The sequence below is a fragment of the Pelobates fuscus genome, chromosome 1 (genome assembly GCF_036172605.1).
Source record: "Pelobates fuscus isolate aPelFus1 chromosome 1, aPelFus1.pri, whole genome shotgun sequence".
NCBI classification, from domain to species: domain Eukaryota; kingdom Metazoa; phylum Chordata; class Amphibia; order Anura; family Pelobatidae; genus Pelobates; species Pelobates fuscus.
The window spans coordinates 271,658,133-271,682,103 of record NC_086317.1 but is presented as its reverse complement, the minus strand read 5'-3'; the positions used below and the strand labels follow the sequence as shown (position 1 = coordinate 271,682,103).

The 23,971-nt window shown below is 41.1% G+C and overlaps 1 protein-coding gene across 2 annotated transcripts in view; it reads right to left on the bottom strand.

The window, feature by feature from the left end:
* Positions 1-23,971, bottom strand: part of LOC134612852 (merlin-like) — a 71,389-nt gene that overhangs the window by 39,337 nt on the left and 8,081 nt on the right. For both annotated transcript variants that reach the window (XM_063457305.1, XM_063457313.1), the window contains exons 2-4: positions 22,017-22,147; positions 19,333-19,458; positions 17,122-17,244 (exon numbers count right to left, since the gene is read on the bottom strand). In XM_063457305.1, coding sequence (XP_063313375.1) covers positions 17,122-17,244; positions 19,333-19,458; positions 22,017-22,106 — 339 coding nt within the window. In that variant the 5' untranslated portion in view covers positions 22,107-22,147. The remainder of the gene's footprint in view (positions 1-17,121; positions 17,245-19,332; positions 19,459-22,016; positions 22,148-23,971) is intronic.

The following is a 23,971-nucleotide window of genomic DNA, read 5'->3' as shown; positions in this document are numbered from 1 at the left end:
TAATATACCGGAGAGTGTTAAAGTACCTGAAGAGGAACCTATGCAATTAGGGGTTGCCAAACTCTCAGATACTGAGAAATTACATAGGAGAAGGGAGGGACTCTGCCTATATTGTGGTAAGAGAGACCATATGGTAAAGGAGTGTCCTCTGCTCCCGGAAAACTCTCGCACCTAAGACCTTATAGGGGACTGGCCTTGGGTGTGATTTCTAAGTCTCCTACATTGCCTCCTAACCGACTGCTTCTCCCTGTTTCTTTACATATGGGAGAGAGTTGTATAGTTGAAAACATAGACGCCCTGGTTGATTCTGGGGCAGCCGAGAACTTTATAGACTCTGGTTTTGTAAAGAGAAACAATATTCCCATCAGAGAGAAGGAGATACCCTTGGCCGTTGAGGCCATAGATGGTAGACCATTGATATCTCCTGTTGTTACTCACGAGACTGCACCGCTACACATGTACACAGGGGTTCTACACTATGAAACCATTCGGTTCCAGGTCATCACCTCTCCCTCTTCACAGTTGGTGTTAGGGTATCCATGGTTACGTGCCCACAATCCCATTTTTGACTGGGAGACAGGGCAGATAAAATCATGGAGTGAAGCCTGCCATGAGTCATGTACTATTGAAGTCACGCCTGTGAATTCTATTAACGTTCCTACTGTTCCTCCTTTATCTACGACTATACCCTCTCAGTATTTAACTTTAAAGACTGTCTTTGATAAAAGAGAGGCTGACAAATTACCGCCTCACAGACCCTACGATTGTGCTATTGATTTGTTGCCTGGTACTATACCTCCTAAGGGCAGGGTGTACCCCCTATCGGTTCAAGAAAACCGTGTCATGGAGGAGTACATTAAAGAGTCATTAGACAAGGGATTTATTAGAAGATCCTCTTCTCCGGCTGGAGCGGGGTTCTTCTTTGTATCAAAGAAAGAAGGTGATTTAAGACCTTGCATTGACTATAGAGGTCTTAACAAGATCACCATCAAAAATGCTTACCCTATACCTCTAATAACAGAATTGTTTGACAGGCTCAAACATGCTACGGTATTCACCAAATTAGATCTTAGAGGAGCATACAATTTGATACGTATTAAAAAGGACCACGAATGGAAGACAGCCTTTAACACTCGGTCAGGTCATTATGAGTATACCGTCATGCCATTTGGGCTTTGCAATGCCCCAGCAGTGTTCCAAGAATTTATTAATGATGTCTTAAGGGATTTTATTCACTCATTTGTTATTGTGTACTTGGATGACATTTTAATATATTCTACAGACATTCACGCTCATCACAGACATGTTACAACAGTTCTGAAGACCCTTCTTGCTAATGGTCTTTATTGCAAATTAGAAAAATGTCTATTCGACCAGTCCGAGGTCCAGTTTTTAGGGTATTTGATTTCCGCCGAGGGTTTTCGGATGGATCCCCAGAAGCTCGCTGCAGTCATAGAATGGCCTCTGCCGCAAGGTCTGAAAGCCATCCAGCGTTTTCTGGGGTTCTCTAATTATTATAGACGTTTTATCAAAGGTTTTTCGTCTATAGTAGCGCCTATAACTCGTATGACTAAAAAGGATGGCAATACACGTGTCTGGTCTACTGAGGCACTTCAGGCTTTTGACTTTCTTAAGACTACGTTCGCCTCTGCCCCTATTTTACAGCATCCTGTCCCCTCATTGCCATATATACTTGAGGTTGATGCTTCCGATATAGGGGTAGGTGCTGTCTTATCCCAAAGAGAGTCTCCTGACAAGCCATTGCATCCTTGTGGCTTCTTTTCTAAACAAATGTCCAAGGCAGAGAGGAATTATGATGTGGGTAATCGCGAACTCCTTGCTATCATTTTAGCACTCAAAGAATGGAGACATTTGCTAGAAGGAACTAAGGATCCTATTCTCATATTTACAGATCATAAGAACCTATCCTACCTTAGCGAAGCTAAAAGATTGTCTTCAAGGCAGGCTAGGTGGTCACTGTTCTTGTCTCATTTTAATTATATAATCACCTATAGGCCAGGTGACCGGAACACTAAAGCGGACGCTCTGTCCAGACAATTCGAGACTATTGACAAACAGGAGATTGATGTCACTCCTGTCATTCCCCCAGACAGGATAATAGCAACTACTATATTGTCTATTTCCTCGTCCCTCTTGCAGGCCATACAAGCGAAACAAGGCATGGCACCCAGCGAGAGGCCTAATGATAAATTGTTCGTTGACATTCCCGAGAGACGGGATATTCTGTCACTTTATCACGATACTAAGACTGCTGGACATCCTGGTATTTCCAAAACAGTGTCAGCCGTTTCTCGGTATTTCTGGTGGGATACCTTACGTAAGGATGTTACTGACTATATAAGTGCTTGTACTACTTGTGCATGTATGAAAACCTCTCGTAGAGTTCCTTGTGGGCTGTTGCATCCGTTGCCCGTTCCCGAGAGACCTTGGTCTAATCTATCAATGGATTTTATTGTGGAATTACCCCCTTCGAATGGTAACACAGTCATCCTAATGATAGTAGATCGGTTTTCCAAAATGGCTCACTTTGTGTCTCTTCGCAAGTTGCCCACTTCCAAGGAATTGGCTCTTATCTTCGCTAGAGAAGTGTTTCGATTACATGGTATTCCCTTATCTATTGTATCCGATAGGGGTAGCCAATTTATTTCCAGGTTCTGGAAAGCCTTTTGTTCGGAGATGGGTATTTCCCTCTCATTTTCTTCCGCTTACCATCCCCAGTCTAATGGAGCTGCTGAACGTGCCAACCAGTCTCTAGAGCAGTACCTCCGTTGCTTTGTGTCTCACCATCAGGACAATTGGTCTGACCTGCTTCCTTGGGCTGAATTTGCTCGGAATAATGCCACTCATGATTCTTCCGGCAAAAGCCCTTTTTACGTTGTCTATGGCCAGCATCCCGTTGTTCTTCCGGCTGCATTCTCCTCTCAGGGCATGCCAGTTCTGGATGAGCATTTGGCTGGTTTGCGTAATACTTGGGAGCAGGTTCAGCGTTCTTTGGTGGACTCTGCTGCCCGCCAGAAGGCTCAGGCTGACAAGCATCGCAGAGCGGCTCCTTCCTATGTTGTGGGGGACAGGGTTTTGCTTTCCACACGGAATATTCGCCTCCGGGTGCCTTCTATGAAATTGGCTCCCCGCTTCATTGGTCCTTATCGCATTATACATAAGGTTAATCCCGTTTCTTATGCCTTGGGTCTGCCTAAGAATCTGCGTATACCCAATGTATTTCACACCTCTTTGTTGAAGCCTTACGTACACAACCGCTATACCCGGCATACTCCCCCTCCCCCTCCTGTCTCTGTGGAGGGTCATGAGGAGTTCGAAGTATCTGCTGTTATTGACTCTCGTTTTCTTAGGGGTCGGCTTCAGTACTTGGTACATTGGAAGGGTTATGGGCCTGAGGAGCGCAGTTGGATTTCTGCGGACGCTGTTCATGCTCCCCGCCTTGTACGTTCTTTCCATTCGCGTTTTCCTGCCAGGCCTGGTCCTGCCCGCCCGGAGGGCGTGTCCTCAGGGGGGGGTACTGTAGCGGTACTTACCTTATCCGGGGGCCGGACGCGGTCCTCTCTTCAAGCCGCGCGCGGTCCTGCGGCTGCACGAGCCGCGCGCGGCTCGTCCGACTGTTCTGACAGGAAGGCGGGCAGTGACCACGAGAAGCGGTCACGTGTCCCGCCTGCAGCTAAGAGCGCGCCGCGAATCTCGGGCGCGCTCTTAAAGAGACAGTGGGAGCCTAAATTGCAAAAAGGCTCCCATTGGCTCCTGTCATGCCAATCACCCCATACACTTACCTGTTGGGGGAGTGGTAGTGACAGGAGCCAATCACATTAGTCTGAAGGCTACTTATACTTACCCTTTTCCCTTAGTTCCTTGCCCTATCGTGGTTTCTGCTACAGTTCCCTTTAGTGCTTGTTGTGTTCAGTTGTGTTTCTCCGTATTTGACCTTGGCTTTGTATTCTGACTTCGTTTTCGCTTTATCCTATTCTGTACTGTTTGCCGGCTTGCTGATTCCTGTGTACCAGTCCCCGGCTAGTTTTCGTTTACGCTGTCTCTTTGTGCCCTTGACCTCGGATCGTTCCTGACTCTGTCTTATCCTATTACGTCGAGTCCGGCCACTCTAAGGTCCGGTAGACGTATCTCTCCTCTGTACTGTCATCTGTTAGGGCTGGATCCTGCGTGTAGGGGTATATACTCGTTACACATTTAAACTGTTAGCAGGTTTTCAGCCCCGCTCCACCCCCTTCCCATGACTCCTCTCCTGCAACTGTCAAAAGTAACCTACTAAGTTCCCAGTGAATATGTTTCTTGCAACCTATTTCATTACCCCTACTTATACCCTTTGTATCACTTTACCCCACTCCCTCTAGCATGTAAGCTCATTGAGCAGGGCCCTCAACCCCTCTGTTCCTGCGCGTCCATTTGTCTGGTTACAACTACATGTCTGTTAGTCCACCCATTGTACAGCGCTATGGAATTTTGTTGGCGCTATATGAATAATAAAATAATAATAATAATTTGGATTAGCAGAGATTATCAATCTTAATGATCTCAGCCAGGCAGGGAGGCCATGATGAAAGCAGCACTGCAACAGAGTAAAGGTAAGTAAAAACTACCTTGTAAACACTCAGGAGGGAGGGCAGACGCCTATATAGGTAGGATAATATTAAAGTACATGTTTGTAATCCCAGGTCCATAGTGTTCCTTTAAGCTTCATTGGCAAGAAAGTTAAGTATGCAAGAGTCTCAGATGAATAATTCTGTAGTTAGCAGACACACTCAATTATTCATTAACTATCAAAGACACCAAATTAGACACATTAGTGTACTATTAACATGCATAGATGATATTTCCAGTTTACCATTATATAGTAACAACTATTTAATGCCTCATTAACAGCATGTGTCAAAGTAAATACCAAGGGGATGAATAAAAAGCAGTGATTAAATGTGATTACACCGCATCTTCGCACCAAACCAAGTACGTACAACCCCCCTAAATGCTTCTCAAACTTTTAAACATGATTCAAATTTATATTATTACAGAATCCGATCAATACTAATAAGCAATAAACAAAGCACTTTGTTATGTTATCATGCCATATAGTCATTAAGCATGTGGATAGAGAGCAGTATATGGGTTGTACTGATGAGTTAAATTATCATCACAATCCAGCTTCTCCTGTTATTATGGTCTCCTTTATAAATTCATAATTTATTGATTTCTAACATCTTCCTCTGACTATAATATCATACATATATTTGTCAAATTGGATCTATCGGGTTCAAATTCTATAATAATTACTCCACTTCTCCATGTCACATCATGTCTCTTAATTATTTAACTGGTATTTTCCGGTGCACCTTAATATTGTTACCCATGCCTTAATTCCTAAAGATGTAAAAGGAGGGGGGTCATCAACAGAATCCAAAAGGCTTACTTTGTAATTTCCTCATTCTGTACTTTGATGCATTTGTAATACAGGATATTATACTTTGTTACGTCTCCTTCACTGTGTTTGGAAACACTGTACAGGCCGAAATACTAAGATCTGAATTTATGTTCTCACTTTAACACTACACACAGATCAAATAAATTGAGAGACACACATGCATATAGTATTTGTTTTGGGACATGTTGGACTTCGCCCTGTTTCCAGTCTCAGGTAACAGATTGTTGTCAGGTGCAGTCAATGACAGTGTTCCAGGAAGGAGTTCTCCTTTTAGATCCTTTTATTATTTTACTATACAAACAACTTTATCTACAAGGAAGCATATAAACAAGATTGTGAATCCTGCTGTTACCCATAGAACTATAGCACTAAAATGCACAGTTCTGTATTTTTTGTAACATAAATAGCACAACACGTGGGCCTTTGTTAATATTCATTATGAATGTGCATAGATATCCATTACAAGTACAGATGCCATGGTTATCTGGGATTTATACATGGTCTATCCCAGGCTATCAAATGCCAGCTTCAGGTTCATCAGGCACGTATAGTGTGTAGTTTTCTTAGAGGGTAGTTCTTATTACACCAGATTTGATTTATTTTTATTTATTTTTTGCAACAAAAAACAGGATGTGCTGTGTCCTGCCTACCCTAATGGACCAGACGACGCTGTTTTTATAACTATTAGAATGCCTCAGGACTTATACAATACTAGTGGCACCAAAATCCCTCAGTAAAATATCTTCTCTCTTCATCCATGGCGGAGGATGTCCAGATATCAGAGAAAATCACTTTCCACCTCATGAAAAGACAAAATGCTTTCCTAACTTCTTCCTTCTTACATGAATGGAGGCAGAATATCACTGAGGATTGCATGAGGTGAATGACAGGCAAGCTGGAGCTCCTTCCCAGAGTTGTTTTGTTGTTAATCATTTTGAATTCCTTTTACTACAACACCCATATCTGACAGGCATAAGAGGGAGATTCTCTTCCAAGCTTCCTTCTTTTCTGTCTGGGCAAGTTTTCAGCTTGGAGCCATTGGATAACTTACTCCTCCTCAGAGCATGTCTCAATTTGCTCACTTGAACTCATCCTGGGAATGAGAATATATTTTGCTCCAAGCAACGAAGACAAAAACAGATTTTTTTTCTCACTCTCTTCAGTTTGCTCTTGAATACAGAATAGTTGTAGAAACAGGCACACTGTTAAAATGACCAAAATGGTTTTGACCCATTCTTTTTCAATGTACATAATAGATAACGTGTTAAAATGAATCCAAAAATAATTGTAAAAGTATATATATGTAAATATTTAAACCTCTTTCATTTGTTGCAAATACCCAGACTGCAAGTTCTGCAATGAGATCTGCTCATATCATGATGCAACTCTGCCAATCATTGATATTCCCTTTCTTTTGCAGTTCTGAATTCGTCCCATTACTTCCATAACCTTTATGTAAACGGTACACCGCATGGGTTCTGGGAGTTGTTCTCTTGTTTCTGCTGTAGAAAGTTAACAGGCTAGATTTCATTTATTGTATTTGTGCTTTAAAAAAAAAATAATTAGTTTTTATGGTGGTTTACCTGTGGTTGTTCATGAAGCTGGGTCACCTGGGAACATCAGATTTCTGCAAGGGAGTGTGAGTGGTATAACTACTTTAAGGGTGCTTGAATATTATGATTTTGCACATTTTACCATTCAGTTTTTGCTTACTGATATTTGTCTACACTGTTATTCCTGTTTTCCTCACTGCATGCAGTTACAAAAATTACTAGGAAAAGAGGAGAATAAATTCTGAATTGGTTGTTGAACGTTGAATTAATTGTTGTTTCACGAGTGCGAGAATTAAAAAATGTAAGCATTTATGTGAATAAACTCCACAATGTATAGCTGTGTTATTGGAGCAAAAACAGACGAGGGTTGGGAGTTGGGGGACACTGTAGTCACCAAAACAAATTTAGCTTAATGAAGCAGTTTAGGTGTATAGCTCATGCCTATGAAGTCTCACTGCTCAATTCTCTGCCATTTAGGAGTTAAATCATGTTTGTTTCTGTTTATGCAGACATAGCCACACCTCCACTTGTTGTGACTGACTCAACTTGCATGAAAAAAAGGTTTCATTTTCATTCAGATGTTAACTTACTTTTGAATGCATTATGTCCTGCTCTGTAAATTGAACTTTAATCACACACAGGAGTGTCTCACTTTACAGGAAGTGTTTAGGAAGGTTGTGCATGTTACATTGCATAAAACAAAGTGAATTAACTCCTAAATGGCAGAGAATTGAGCAATGAGATGCAGGGCATCAAAACTGCTCATTAGGCTAAAGATGTTTTGGTGGTTATGGTTTTCCTTTAAGGAACAAACTATATACTAAAAAGATTAACTAACTGCACACAACTTAGACTGAGCTTTCTCACGTCCCGAGAGAAAGAGCGCCAAACAGCAGACCATAAATGCACGGAGTGCAGCTCTGCTGTTAGCCATACAGTGTGGATCATTAAACTTATATACTATAAACAATAAACAGTTTTTTGGCCACTACCACCAGGGATGAAGACAATTAGCATCTCTCCCCTCCCTGTTCCAAGGTAAGCCTCAGGAAGGGGGGAATAATTTTCTACTTAGGTTTTTTCATATATAGGTTTTTGGTTGTTTTTTGTTTTGGTTTTATACAGCCCCCTCATCCAAATCCCCCCACTACAGCCCTTACACCCCCAGTAAAGCCACTATCCTCCAAACTATAGTCACTATCACCTCCACATAGCCCCTTTTTCCCCTCACCATAGTCTCTATGGTACAGCCTCTTTACCATCAACACACACTGTCTCCCAATGAAACACACACAAAACACACAACAGTCCCTATCACCCTCAAACACACACTACAACCCCTTTCCCCCATGTACAGTCCTTGCATGTATATACTATAATCCCTACCCGCACACATGCACTGCAGCTCCAATTTTCTCCCCAAACCCATTATAACCTCTATCCCCCAAAATATTTGTGTGTTGCATGTGTGTCTGAAAGAGGGAATCTGTGTATGTGTGCTTAGCAGAGTGTGTGCATCTAACATTGCGAATGTATGAGATTGCAGGGGCTTCATTGTTTTGGTGACTATAGTGTCCCTTTAAAAATCCTATCAACATGGAATTTTCAGTCACAATTGGTAACATTTTCCAATGTGAAAATAGGCACTACTTGCTAATATTGGCACTTTTCCACAATCAGTGTCTGATACAGATTCTAAATGGGTCTGTTATTGCCCTCAGGAAATGTATTTTTTTTTTTAATTGGCATGGTCAGCTGAGTTTAATGTTATGGTGCTGAAAGAGTTAAAGTAAGCTTAAGGGGGGTTGAAGCACTATTGTATCTTTAAATCTGGAAGAATTGAGTAGTAATTTAGTCAAATGGTTTGTGTCTGCAGCTTACTTATCCTTATCTGATGTCTATGTTTCTATTATTAGCCTAGGATCACAAGCACACCTCAAAGAAAGATCAAAGTTTAAAGATATGGACTGTCTCTATATGACTGAAAACTACAGGCAACATAGAAAAGTCTTTTATTTCGTATTTTGAATAGAAATAGAAAAATGATACTGGATAAAGTATACTGCTTTGCAAATATTCCATGGTATCACGGTATAGCATTAGAATATTATTTGTATCACTTATATAGCACCAAAACTCATCTCAGAACGTTCTTTACATTTATACAGTGGGAATATATAGATGTGAATATCTGACGTATAGAAAAAAATTGTCAGACACAAGAGGTGTAAAGGGCCCTTCTCAAATAAGCTTACAATTGAAGAAATATGTCTGTACTCTGTCTATACATTGCTCTAGCCAAATATTTTTAAAAATGGCAAAATATTTAAAAGTTTCAAATAAGCAAATTGTGTGAATGTAACATTTATTTCTGATTTTGCTTAATTTAATGCAGAGGCTTTTCTTTCTTGTATTCTGACTTGAGGATTTGTGTCAGGTTTTTAAGGGTAAATAAATTACAAACATACACTCTGAGTGCCTAGTAAATTTATTTAAATACAAATATTTTCCACATATGTGCAGTAGCCTACCAATTCCATATGGGATCTTAGCCAGTGAGACTGTTGCACCAGGGGAATAAAGTTAAGTAAATCTTCTTTTTGTTATCGTTAGGCTGACATTCTAGAATTAGTGTTAGTGTTCCTTTAACAAATATAGGGCATTTTCACCATGCAAGATCTCTTCAGCATGGGCTACCCGGAACAGGGTCTCAACTCACATGCCCACTTACCCATTTGGAGCACATACCCATCCTTACAAAACAGATATTTTGGTATTAAAATGAATGGATCCTTAGACACCGTTTTTATTATTATTATAATAATAATTATTATTGCAATCTGTTGGCTCATGGATATCAGTAGCGAGCTCATGTTTAAGTTTCTTCTAAGGTCTTGCAAAGTCTTTAGAGCTTGTGTTATTGATCATAACATAAGACCGATTAGGTTTAGGTTACTGCTGTGCCTGCCTAGTTAGTGCCAGTACCACATATACAAACTTTGAGTGGGAGATACGTAGCATTGGACACGGATCATCCACATGTAAGATTGTTTAGGTTTCTCCCTTTAGGGCTTTCTCAAGTGGTAAAAAGAAAGCCCTAAGGGGAGAAACTCGTTGTGGTTTTTATGCTGTTGTTAAAATAAAGTATTTTGGCTACCTCACTACCTGCCTTTTAGCCATATATTTTTAGAACTTATTATTATTTTTTTTTATACTTTTATCTGACATCGCAACCCATCACCTACTTGTGACAACCAACCAAAGAAATCCTTGGTGGGGATTATACCACCCAGGCTTTATACATAGAGTGGTTAGTCTGCTCACTCTATTGTAAGTATATTTTTATTTACCTTATTGATACTTACCTATCTATATAGAGAGCACTATTGGCTGCCTTTTTGTCATTCCATATGATCTACCTCATCGTTATCCAGTTGTGATTTACCATCATTCTACTGTGTACCAAAACCAGAGGGATATCCTGCAAGTGGGGACTGCATGCTGTTTTACCTAGAGCTGGTTATAGCTCTGCCATATGTGAGTTGCAGGGCCAGTGCAAGGATTTTTGCCGCCCTAGGCAAAAGTAAAGTTTGCCGCCCCCCCCCCCCCATATGACATCACAATGCCCCATGTTAACTAACGCAAGTGCTGCAGTGCTGCAGTGCCGCCGTGTTTACATTAAAAGGCCTGCAGGGACAGGCTATACACACCAGAACCACTACATTAAGCAGTGTCCCTTTAATGTGAGGTAAATTAGAGATTAGTGCCACGAATAATATACTAGATTGCCTACTTACAATCAGATGAGGATGGTGATGGGCTCTAGCTGCAGTCTGTCTCCACTAGTCTGGTGTAGAACAGGCTCTCTGGAGGCTGTTTGTGTTCTGGGAGAACGGGAAGCAGCTCAATTTTTTTAAGGCCCTTTGCACAGCTCAAGGTCTGGGCCCCAGGGTCCACCTTCATGTTCCACCAATTAGTTTGTTCACAGGAGTAGGGGATGTCCTGATATGTGTGTAAGGAATGCATTGTGTGAATCTGTGTTTGTATGTGTAAGGGCTGCAATGAGTGTTTCTGTGTATGTACGGGATGCAGTGTGTGCGTCTGTAAGGGGTGCATTGAGTGTGTGTAAGGGGTGCATTGAGTGTGTGTAAGGAATGCATTGTGTGTTTCTGTGTGTGTAAGGGATGCATTGTGTGTAAGGGTTGAATTGCTTGTGTGTGTGTGTCTGTGTGTGTAATGCATTGTGTGTTTTTCTGTGTGCAAGGGGTGCATTGTGTGTGTGTGATGGATGTCAATCTCTCCCCCCTCCCTTGTCACTCTCTTCTCCCCCTCTCCCTCCCTCGTCACTCTCTTCTCAACCCCCCTGGTCCCTCTCTTCTCCCCCCTCTTGTCCCTCTCTTCTCCCCCTCCTCCCTTGTCACTCTCTTCTCCCCTGCGTGTCCCTCTCTTCTCCCCCCTCCCTTGTCACGCTCGTCTCCCCCGTTGTCACTCTCTTCTCCCCTCCCCACTCTCATTCCCCCTCCTAACCCCGTCAATTCCCCTCCCTGTCAATTTATTCCCCCCCTTTCAATTTATTCCCCCCACCCTGCCTGTCCATTTATTCCCCCACCCTGCCTGTCCATTTATCCCCCCCTCGTCCATTTATTCCCCCCCACCTGTCCATTTATTCCACCCCCTCCCTGTCCATTTATTTACCCCCCTCCCTGTCCATGTATTTCCCCCCTCCCTGTCCATTTATTTCCCCCCTCCCTGTCCATTTATTTCCCCCATCCCTGTCCATTTATTCCCCCCCTCCCTGTCCATTTATTTCCCCCCCCTGTCCATTTATTCCCCCCTCCCTGTCTGTCCATTTATTCCCCCCACCCTGCCTGTCCATTTATTCCCCACCCCTCCCTGTCCTTTCCCCCCCTCCCTGTCCAATTATTCCCCCCCCCTCCCTGTCCGTTTATTCCCACCCCCTGTCCATTTATTCCCCCCCTCCCTGTCCATTTATTCCCCCCTCCCTGTCCATTTATTCCCCCCCTCCCTGTCCATTATTCCCCCCCTCCCTGTCCATTTATTTCTCCCCCCTCCCTGTCCATTTATTTCTCCCCCCTCCCTGTCCATTTATTTCTCCCCCCCTGTCCATTTATTTCCCCCCTCCCTCTTCATTGATTTCTCCTCCCCTCCCTCTCCATTTATTTCTCCTCCCCCCCTCTCCATTTATTTCTCCTCCCCCCTCTCCATTTATTTCTCCCCCTCCCCCTTATTCCCACCCCCTGTCCATTTATTCCCCCACTCCCTCTTCATTGATTTTTCCTCCTCCCCTCCCTCTCCATTTATTTCTCCTCCCCCTCTCCGTTTATTTCTCCCCCCTCCCCCTCCCTCTTATTCCCACCCCCAGTCCATTTATTCCCCCCCTCCCTGTCCATTTATTCCCCCACCCTCCCTGTCCATTTATTCCCCCCCTCCCTGTCCATTTATTCCCCCCCTCCCTGTCCATTTATCCCCCCCCTCCCTGTCCATTTATTCCCCCCCTGTCCATTTATTTCTCCCCCCTCCCTGTCCATTTATTCCCCCCCTCCCTGTCCATTTATCCCCCCCCTCCCTGTCCATTTATTTCTCCCCCCTCCCTGTCCATTTATTCCCCCCCCTCCCTGTCCATTTATTCCCCCCCCCTCCCTGTCCATTTATTCCCCCCCCTCCCTGTCTATTTATTCCCCCCCCCTCCCTGTCCATTTATTTCTCCCCCCTGTCCATTTATTTCCCCCCCTCCCTCTTCATTGATTTCTCCTCCTCCCCTCCCTCTCCATTTATTTCTCCTCCCCCCTCTCAATTTATTCCTCCCTCTCTATTTATTTCTCCCCCCCCCACCTCTCTATTTATTCCCCCCACCCTCCCCTACCTCTATTGTAGCGTGGCCGAGCTCTGTATCATGGTCCGCCGGTACAGGGAGCTTTTGTTTCCTGTACCCGGCGGACTAACAGGAAGTGAACACTCAGTGTTCACTTCCTGTTAGTCCGTCCGAGTACAGGAGACAGATGCTCCCTGTACCGGCGGACTATACCGCGCTCGGTCACGCTACAGAGAGGGAGTGACAGGAGGGAGCGCTTCGCGCTTCCCTCCTGTCAGCCCCCTCCCTCTCCTCATGCTGCGCCTGGGCGGTGCGCCCTCATGGACGCACCAGCCCGGGCAAAGCTGCAGCCGCCTGAGGCTCTCTACAGAGCGCTCGGGCGGCTGCAGCATTAGGGGGGCCGGCGCTCCTGGCGGCGCCCCTTCCCAAGGGGCGCCCTAGGCGGCTGCCTAGTCCGCCTTACAGGTAGCGCCGGCCCTGGTGAGTTGACATCTTATCTAAGTGTCATTTGTCCTACCACGTACTACCATATTACACTTTTGGTTTGCCTCTGTTTTTGCCTCCTTTTCATATACTGCTATTAAACGAAGCTACCAAGAAAGTCCCACACCAGGACTACAAGATCTATTGCCACCTTTGAGACTGTGCCGTACCATTTGGAATTTTCTTATTCTTTCATGTTTTATTGTGGACTCTTTTTTTATATCCTGTGTTTTTTTTTTTTATTGTTCTTATTGATTTGATTGCTCTTATTATATACTATTGTGTTTGGAGTATTTTTCTTGGCACTACCTGTATAGTAATCCCTAAGAAACCCAAGAATACTGTTCTATTTTTGTTGGGTTTCTTAGGGATTCCCTTATTATCAGGTGTCCTGCCTCCCATCCTAGTTTTCTTAGTTTGTTTAGCGCTGCTCTATTCCTTGTTCTGTTTATTATAATTGTTTAATTGATTCTAGTGTAAAACTGGCTAGGTTGCTGCGGTAAGATCTTGTAGTCTTATGGTTAACCATAAGACTACCGTAGGCAACCACCTAGGTCCATGGGTTTGAGATGGGTGAGAGATCTTTAGTGAGCATTCTTCTTGGGCAGTGTGGGAGATTTCCAGAAAATATTTATTAGCTAGGAAATAAGCGTGAGTCACAAAGCAGGATGGAAGAATTAGTCAGTTTAGTTAAATCATTGCAATTATAGATAATATAGTGATATATTTTAGTTTTCTGAGATGTATCTGCAGCAGATGTATGTACTGCACTTCTATGGTCTGTGATCTGCGTTGACATTTGACTATGACTATGTTCCCAGTTTGGTTTCAGAGCCTAAAAGCATTAGCTAAGCCACAGCAGAGAGGCTTAAAGGACCACTCTAGTGCCAGGAAAACATACTCGTTTTCCTGGCACTAGAGTGCCCTGAGGGTGCCCCCACCCTCAGGGACCCACTCCCGCCGGGCTCTGGGGGGAGGAAGGGGTTAAACTTACCTCTTTCTCCAGCGCCGGGCGGGGAGCTCTACTCCTCCTCCTCTTCTTCCTCGCGACGTCATCGGCTGAATGCGCATGCGCGGCAGGAGCCGCGCTCGCATTCAGCCGGTCGCATAGGAAAGCATTCATAATGCTTTCCTATGGACGCTTGCGTGCTCTCACTGTGATTTTCACAGTGAGAAGCACGCAAGCGCCTCTAGCGGCTGTCAATGAGACAGCCACTAGAGGCTCTGGAGGCTGGCTTAACCCTCAGAATAAACATAGCAGTTTCTCTGAAACTGCTATGTTTATAAAAAAAAGGGTAAAAGCTAGCTGGACCTGGCACCCAGACCACTTCATTAAGCTGAAGTGGTCTGGGTGCCTAGAGTGGTCCTTTAAGTGCAGGCATGACTCCAAAACGGTTTGAGATGGCACCCAAAGACTCTTAGCACCATAAAAGTGCAACAATGTATTTGTGGGTTTTTTTTTGCCCTAGGCCCAGCTAAGCCGATATACAACCTTCCCAAAATTACATGGTATCGACCGGTTATTACATTACACAAAAAGTATATGCTTAAGACATGCACACATACAGTAAATACATTACTAGCCACACTCATGAGAAAGGGAGGTGTTATATTCCATCCTCTCTGGTAATTATTCTTATGGACTGGCCCTAATCATATGTATCCACAATAAGTGAGAAAGTACTCACGTACATAGTTATCAAAGTTGGTTTCTACTTCAAGAATTGTACATCTGGTTTCTAGATCAATTCCTACTTTGCCTTAAAGAAAAACCCAGCCCTGCCTTAGATCCTTATTTTATTATTATCTTGCTCTTCTGTTTGATTTTTATTTGCCAAATACTTATACAACTTTCAGCACTATTATTAATGAGTAAAATCCTTGTTGTCTAGTTATTATTGTTTTCAAATCTTGATGTAATTTGGCACGGAGCCTTTTGAGAACACCTGATAACTACCTTAACTTCCTATGTTTCTTGCTTTGAACAAGAATTCCCCTACCCTCGTCTCCATTCATTCTGGTTATTGTAGCTGATAATATTTGTCACCCCCTCCCCCACTGAGTCATGTTATGTGCACATCACATCATGTTATTATATGCATAGTACAAAGGGCCCTCTCGTAGCTCACAATAGTAAAATGTGTATTGTAGCCAAGCATGCTGCTTGGAGAATTAAACTTCTTCACACTGTTGCTTCTATTAATGACATATTTTCATGAATGAAATAAACTGTGTTTATTTATGGGATATGCACTGCTTTCCTACTGACAACAGTTAAAGGACCACTATAGTGCCAGGAAAAATACTTGTTTTCCTGGCACTATAGTGCCCTGAGGGTGCCCCCACCCTCAGGGAACCCCTCCCGCCGGGCTCTGGGGAGAGGAAAGGGTTAAAACTTACCTTTCTCCAGCGCCGGGCGGGGAGCTCTTCTCCTCCGATCCTCCTCCTCTCCTCCCATTCGGCTGAATGCGCACGCGCGGCAAGAGCTGCGCGCGCATTCAGCCGGTCTCATAGGAAAGCTTGTGTGCTCTCACTGTCAATGAGACAGCCACTAGAGGCTTTGAGGGCTGGATTAACCCATTTATAAACATAGCAGTTTCTCTGAAACTGCTATGTTTATAAAAAAAAATGGGTTAACCCTAGCTGGACCTGGCACCCAGACCACTTCATTAAGCTGAAGTGGTCTGGGTGCCTAGAGTGGTCCTTTAAAGAATACCGACACCTCAACTTTTGTTTCAGTGAGAGAGCTGTGCAGGGGCTCAAACTATCTTCCCAAAGCTGGTGTAGCTTCAATGGTTATCAGAACAGCTATCCAGTCTGTTTCTTTAATCTGACAGATTGGGAAGTTGATTTTTTGGTATTATACTTTTGATTTTCTGTGTTTTTCCTGATTGAGGTAGTTTATCTCCACAGCTGCTAAGTACCTTTAAAGGCTACTACCCACTTTGTTATTTCAGGAAGGGAGGAGTGTAGACTGGGGGTGCCCTTGAACGCACAAGCGGCCAGTATAGGTATTTTCCACAGCTGTCAGCGTGTTAGCCCAGACTGTGAGCTCCAGTCTGTACCGTGTTGTATACTACCCTGTTACTACTCTTGCTAATTAATGAAGTGAAACTTTCCTTCACCTTATCACTGCTTTGTTTCTTTACATTGCTATGTTGTTTATTATTCCATTATTCCATTATACAGGCAGTGCACAACACATTGCAGCAACATCAGGGAGATTTTTTTATTTTCTATTATTGGTTCTGCATGTATATATATATTTTTTTGCTTGTATATATATATATATATATTTTATCTATACCAAAAAAAGTTCAGTTTTATTTAACTCTTGGGATGTATTTAGCAAATATTTAGGTTCTAGAAGTCTTTCTGAGGTTTATATCTTTAACCATATACTCCTTTTCCACACCCCTCATTGTTCTTCTTCTTTTTTTTTTTTTTAAGTTAGTCCTTTAAATGGTGGATCAACCACATCCTGGAGTACCTGGATACTGAAACTGCACAATCTAGCACTCGCCAGGCACTGACAGCAAGCAAAACTTGCATATGCTATAAACAGATGAACATGGAATATGTATGACAATGAATTTTAAACATTCTGTGATCTGTTTGCTTGAGTAGGGGAGTTTAAAAATGGCACTTATGCATGTAATGATTCATTTATTTTTCAGATAACCCCCAATGATAATATATACTGAATCCACACAATCTTCTGATTGAAAATTTGTTAATCAAACAAAGAGAGGACTCCTGTTGGTCTCTAAATAATTCAAATATTGCCTAACCTGCAAGAAGAAGAGATGCTGTGTGATGTCTTGCACAAGTTCCTCAGACACATTTTCTGGATAAAATTTGGCTAAAAAGCGGAATTTTATTGGATCCTCTTTAGGTACTTCCTGCTGTAAAACCTATTGGAATAAGGGAAACAATATAAATAAAATTCACTGCAGAATGGCAAATGGAGGTTGTTGTTAGTAAACAAATATCATAGATCTTAAAGAGTCACAATAGTCAGCCAATGTAGTGGTCTGGGTGGAGTATCCCTCATCTTTTAAACCCTGCAATGTAAAACAATGCAGTTTTTTAGAAACGGAAAGATTTACATTGCACGGTTAAGCCCACCTCTAGCGGCTGTCAGTATGACAGAATGGCAGCCGCTACAGGCCCTTCCACTGCATTGACTGATTAAAACTCTGTTATGTGACACAGAAGCCCCCATAGGAAAGCATTGACCCAATGCTTTCCTATGAGGTAGTTTGAATGTGCCGGCGAGGCTGCGGCCCGGCAGCTCCAGCGTGGAACACGGCCGGCCCCCTCTAAGTGTGTCACCGGACCGGCCACTGCGCAGGTATGTGCCACCGGGTGGCTGGTCCGGTGACACACTTAGAGGTCCGGCCCTGGGAATATAGGTTTGTATTCCTAATGCTATACTGTTCCTTTAATACTAAGTTTCTGGTAATCTTTTTAAGAATAGTATAAATTTAAAAGGAGACTGGTTCTTAAACACACCTGCACCCCGGAGAACATTTGCAGTCTTCCTAAACAAATCAGTGCTTCCCAAACCAATCATCGCGACACACTAAGAGTCTAGAATTTGGGTATTTCACAATCCTATTCCAGTGGGTATACTGACAAAACCTGGACTAGTGATCTGTCTTAAAAGTCAGGGTCCAGTACTTTTGGTAAGAAATGTAAATTAGATACATTTTCCAATTTAAATTGTGAAGAATAACAAAGCCAGTTCCTTTAACATAGGTTACAGAGTGGATGGGATAATTCTCTTGTTTAGTTTGAAAGCACAGGAACGTTGTTGACTTTCTACTCCATTTGATCTCGATGAGAAACAAAGCAAATGTTTTACTTGCCTTAAAAAAGCTAATAAATCATCTGTTAACAAGTATTCCAAAAACTGCCTGACTAAAATTCAACAGTCTCATGGACAGAATTAAAGACTATACGCTATATCCATATACATTCCAAGTAAACATTAAAGGGTGTTTCCCAAGCTCTAAATTTCAGGCATAACATAAAGCAGTCTAACAGGGTTATTCACTACAGTGATAATAGCTGTAAAAGTATATTTTCAAATTTAAGGCCAAAGTAGCCGTACTGGAAGCACAGGTGAGTTACAAGATTTTCAGTTTGGATATCTTGACTGTAAATTTACATTTTACATTCTTACTGACAAAACTGGCTTGGAGAATTTTTTAAATTCTGCTATTTTGGCCTAAATTGTGAGATGAATAACGTGTGTTTTTGATGGTAATGGATAATACATTTCCAATTTACATAACTCACAGTGAACGAGGGCACATATTTCAAAAGATACCAGCCCACTGCTCTATGGCTCTCTAATACATCAATCCAGTTGGGTTTCACCTAGCTTAAGATTTTGTTTTAAACCGTGCATGTGTTCAGGAAAATAATGTTTGCAAAGACATAGCTGACATCAAAGGATCATTAAAGGCATGTTCTGGGTGCAGTGGTCCTTGAGTTCTAACCATGCAATGTATAACAGTGCTGTTTAGTAAGAATGGCAATTCTTACATTGAAGGGTTAAATACACCTCTCGTGGCTGTCAAACTGAAATCCACAAGAGCAGCTAACCTCCATTCAATTGGAAGATTGCAGCGCTCTGTATGAAGAGCTTTAGATTGGCCGTTTAGAAGTGTTGGTGAATTAAGCGGCTGCAATTGATTTCAGCACTGCATAAAAAAAGGAAGTAATACCTATTATTATTTGGGAGGGGGGAGGGGCTGAATCTAAATAAAAAGGAGAACACTATAGCATTAGGAATACAGATCTGTATACAGTATAGGTTTCCTTTAAGTAAGATGACCTCTAAATCATTGCACGTGAAGATTACAAACCACAAGTGATAATATACACAGTCACATATGTAAAAGAAAATGTATGAGCAAATTTCATAAACTATTGGAGACAACATTATATTTCTAACGGTTATTAAAAGGAAATGGAGACTATTTACTATTTACCTTCTTTTCTAATTTAAGCCAGGTATCCATCCCATCTGATGTGAACTGCAGACCAAAGAACCAGGTCTCCTTTAGCCCCAAATTTCTACATACCAATTCAAAAAGATCTTTTCCCTTCCAATGTATCTGTGGGTGAAAACATCAAAATAAGATCATAGACATCAACTTTTATTATTCAGAACTATATTTAGATAATTAACTGTCTGGTTATTAGCATATTACATAATAAATAATGGTTTAAATAGAATAATGCATGCTTAATGTTTTTCAGTATACTTGCGTGTAGAGTTTCTACTATATTTGTAACTTGACAAATTAATGTCACAATATGAAAAAGGAGGATTTTAGTCGAAATTGTGAAACTCGGCTATTTATGTGTTGGGACTAGAATAATTGTTTCTGTCATGATTAGCAGCGATATGCACTATAAGCACCAATCATCAGACACGGTCACTCTTTGAGTTTGCAAGCATTCACTCCTGGGGAAGAGCTCTAGCAAAGCATTCCATGTCAGAACCCCAGGTCTGATAGTTAGTTCACTGATTGACAGGGCTTCTAGACAGAGATACAATCTCTATTTTTCTCGAGTTTGCCAATTTATTGAAAGATAAGACTACATAAATTGTATTGTGTCACCATAACCACTTACATAAGGTGTTGTGGTCATGATGCCTAGAATGACCCTTTTACCCAGTCATGGCAAACTCTTCTTCTATGAAATGCAAAGAATCTGGTGGGCCAGAGTTTGAGATCCCTGTGTTTACACTATATAATGAGGCCTGCTTTCCAGGGAGGATTTCAGAGGGTTTTCTTAAGACAACGACTGCTTGTTTTGCAGGGAAATAGTGGGTCGCACAGGTGCTACCTTTCAGGTTAATCACTCCCAGAAAGAAAAATCAATTAGTCAGGTCCACCTTATTTAAATAGAGCTCTCTGGCTCATCCATGCCCTTTCGTAGTTTCAGATTCATTGCTTAATTTTTTCTGATCTTGATTCTCTGTTATTTTGTCCTGCCTACCATACCGGACTACATTTCTGCTCACCTGCCCTTGTGTAACTGATCCAGGTCTGTTTGCATTCCGCTATTTCGTATTCCAGTTCTGGCTCACTCGACTACCCGACCTGTGTAACGATGCCTGGCATGACCGTGTACCAGTGCATGACTTTTATGACTTCCTGTTATGTTTACCAATCCCTGACTTGTCCCTGACCTTGATTTTCTCTGTGCTACTGACCCTTGTCTGTGTCTGGTAATATGTGTTTCATATTGTACTCCTCTCCTGGCCTGTACACTTCTCTTAGTCTAGTCTTGTTACTTCATTGTTCTACCTCTATGTTAACCCGGCCACTCTAAGGTCTAGTAATATGCCTCTTCCTATCCCTCTGCCATTGCCTTTGTTAGGTTGCTCCCTCTCACCTTGATGAGGGTCCCCTTGCCATCTCTGAGATATAGTGTGTAACCCATTGCAAACATTGCTTCTTTTTTCACCTGTTGATAGTTTCTTTAATTTTCCTGCCATTCAGACCAGCTTATATTGTCTTTCTTTTGTTAATTGTATTAATTCCGCCATGTGACTGATCAATCTAGATTCTTGCTAGCTATAAAGCATTCGTATGTTTCTACATTCACTGTACATGATTCTTTTTCATTTTATCAGTACGTGAAATAGTTATTAGGCTGCAAATCAAGGATTTCTATAGTAAACATGATCTAATTTCACTTGTGACTCTAATGTGCCTGGCCTGCATTGAAATATCACAATATTCATATAGAACAATATACGTGTTTAAACAAGTCTCTGCTCATTGTGAAGCAAGTAAGCATAAATACAGTAAATTAAATTTGTCATAGAAGATTCCAGATGGTAAACAGATCGTTTTACAATAGCATACAAATACCATTATTTATATCAAACAAAATTATCTCTGGACTGATCATTGCTGGTTTATTATAAATGTGTTATATTATCCACTGTCTCAAGGGATTGACAAGCAATGAACAAAAAGATATCCCTATTTTATACATCTGTTTTTAAATCTGTTTATATTCTTATAAATCAACTTTATTTTTAATTTTATTTCTGTAAAGAACATTTTTATTGATTTATATCTGAATTGTCTCCACAGCTTATATTGCGGTTTGGATGACACTCCAAAAGGTAAAGCACCTGGCTGACAAGCTTAACCGTTAATATTATACTATTTTACATCTTATATGATACAGTGATTAAAATTTAAAGTCCAATGGTACTAGCAAGGAGTTAAAAGTGAATTTCAACTTGGCAGGCCAATTGTCAGTGGCTAGTGGCAAGTGGAATAGAATGTGGAGATGCCTGATATTCTTTGAGACACGTTGCATTTTTTTTTTTTTTTTTTTTTACCAAACCGTTCAAATTCCCATACAGTTATTTAATAAATAAAAAAACATGTGCTTATATATTTGATGTGTTTAGCATTGGGCATTATCTGGTGACATTCTTATTCAAATCTTTATTTATATAAAAGACAAAACAGAATCTAACATATACTGTAACGCAAAATCCTTTAATATTAATTGTACTAGCACAATTTGTAGTTTAGAACTAAGTGATATTCTTTGTATAGAATATAAATTCCATGTTTTGCTACTCTTCAGATGAATATACTGGTTATGGTTAGTGAAAATAATGCAATGGAGCAATTACCTCACAGTTTAATTCCGTCTCATTGTCCATTGTTACAACTTTGATTTTGAACGTCTTTTGCTGCTTCTTCGTCATCCATTGGATGGACATAGCTTATGTATTGATCGTATTTTCTACATGGATTTTAAGACCTAGAAGAAGAGCAATTATAGTTTTACAATCAAATAAATCGAGAGTACGACAATTGTGGAAAACAATATACCGGTATACTGTAGTGCCTGACGTAAAAGTCACTGTTTAGTGAAATAGTAATAACAGACAAAACATAGTATTCACAAAATGCAGACTTCAGTTTCCCCCTGTCAGTCATATAAGTGAAATGGGTATTTTTATCTTTTTGCAGTCGGGGGGTGGGAGGTTGCAAGGCCGCGTGGGCAGAGGGACACTTTAGTGGTAGGAATATATCTTTGTATTCCTACCACTAAAGTGCTCCTTAAAGAAGTGAAGTGTGAAAATGAAAATGAGATCTCTGAACCTTAAATGATTGGAGAAAGGCATATGTGGTATTTATATTCAAAAAGGGTTCAAAATCTTTGCTCGGATAATTATAGACCTATGAGCTTAACTTCTGTGGCTGTGAAAGTATTTGAAGGATTATTGAGGGATAATATTCGGGAATTCATTGGGAATAGCAATGTCATTAGCAGAAATCAGCCTGATTTTAGGAAACACAGGTAATTTCAAAGTAGATTAATTGCCTTCTATGAAGAAGTAGGTAGATGTGTAGATCAAGGTGTTGCAGTAGGTGTGATGTACTTGGATTTTGAAAAGGCATTCCATATGTTTCTACAAGATAGGCTAGTGTTCAAACTCAAAGAAAGTGGTAGATGAAAATTATTGTTCTTAAGTAGAACATTGGCGTAAATATAGAGTACAGAGAGTTGTCAATAATGGCACATTTCCAAATTGGACAAAAGTGGTAAATGATGTACCTCAGGGTTCTGTTCTGGGACCTCTTCTATGCAACCTAATTATACATGATCTTGAAATGGGTGTTTGCAGGTGACTCAAACTAGGTATACAAATAGTATGAACATTATATAACTTCGCTGCAGTCAAATTAAGATAGATCAGGGGACTGTGTACTTAAAAGGCAGATGAAATTCCATTTAGATAAATTTAAAGTTATGAACAAGCGACTTACACCCTAAGTGGTCATGAGTGAGAGAAAACAAAATATGGTGAATTGTTATAGACAACAAACTAGGCAACAATGTGCAATCAGCAGTTGCTAAGGCCAGTAGAACTTTGTAATGTATAAAAAGAGGCATGCCATGCAATGGTGGACACCTATTCAAAAAATATTATGGCACTAGAAAAGTACATTAACAAAGGGAATGAAAAACTTTAGCTAGAAAAAAAGGCCTACAAAGTTAAATCTATTTAGAAAAAAACAGAGTAGATATACTGGCATTATACAAATATATATAGGCCAATACAAACCATTATCTGGAAATCTATTCTTAAATAGGACTATACATAGGACAAGAGGTCATTTAGATGTGAAGAAAGGAGATTTATTCTAAGGCTTTGGATAAGGTTCTTTACAGTAAGAATTATAAACATGTGGAATTATCTGACTGAAGAGGTGGTTTTATCAGTCTGTAGTATTTTTTTCACTGTATACTCACTTTATTTATGCCTTGCAGATACATACAGAAATCCAGCTGCATAAAGGTCTCATCAAAATCCTAACAAAAGTCCAATTACATTATTACGTATTACAAATACGTCTAACGAGAGCAAATCATTACGTCTATATAATATGCGGGAGATATGGTATTTAAAGGGATTCTATAGTGTTAGGAATACAAAGGCCAGTATTGACATATCTATTTAATCTTAAGAAAAGTGCAGATTTTAATAGAAAATTACACTTTTGTAAATTAACCTGGTTACACCCCTCTGGCATTCAAGCAGACAACAGGTCCTGTTACTTCTTGGTTTATTTAGCT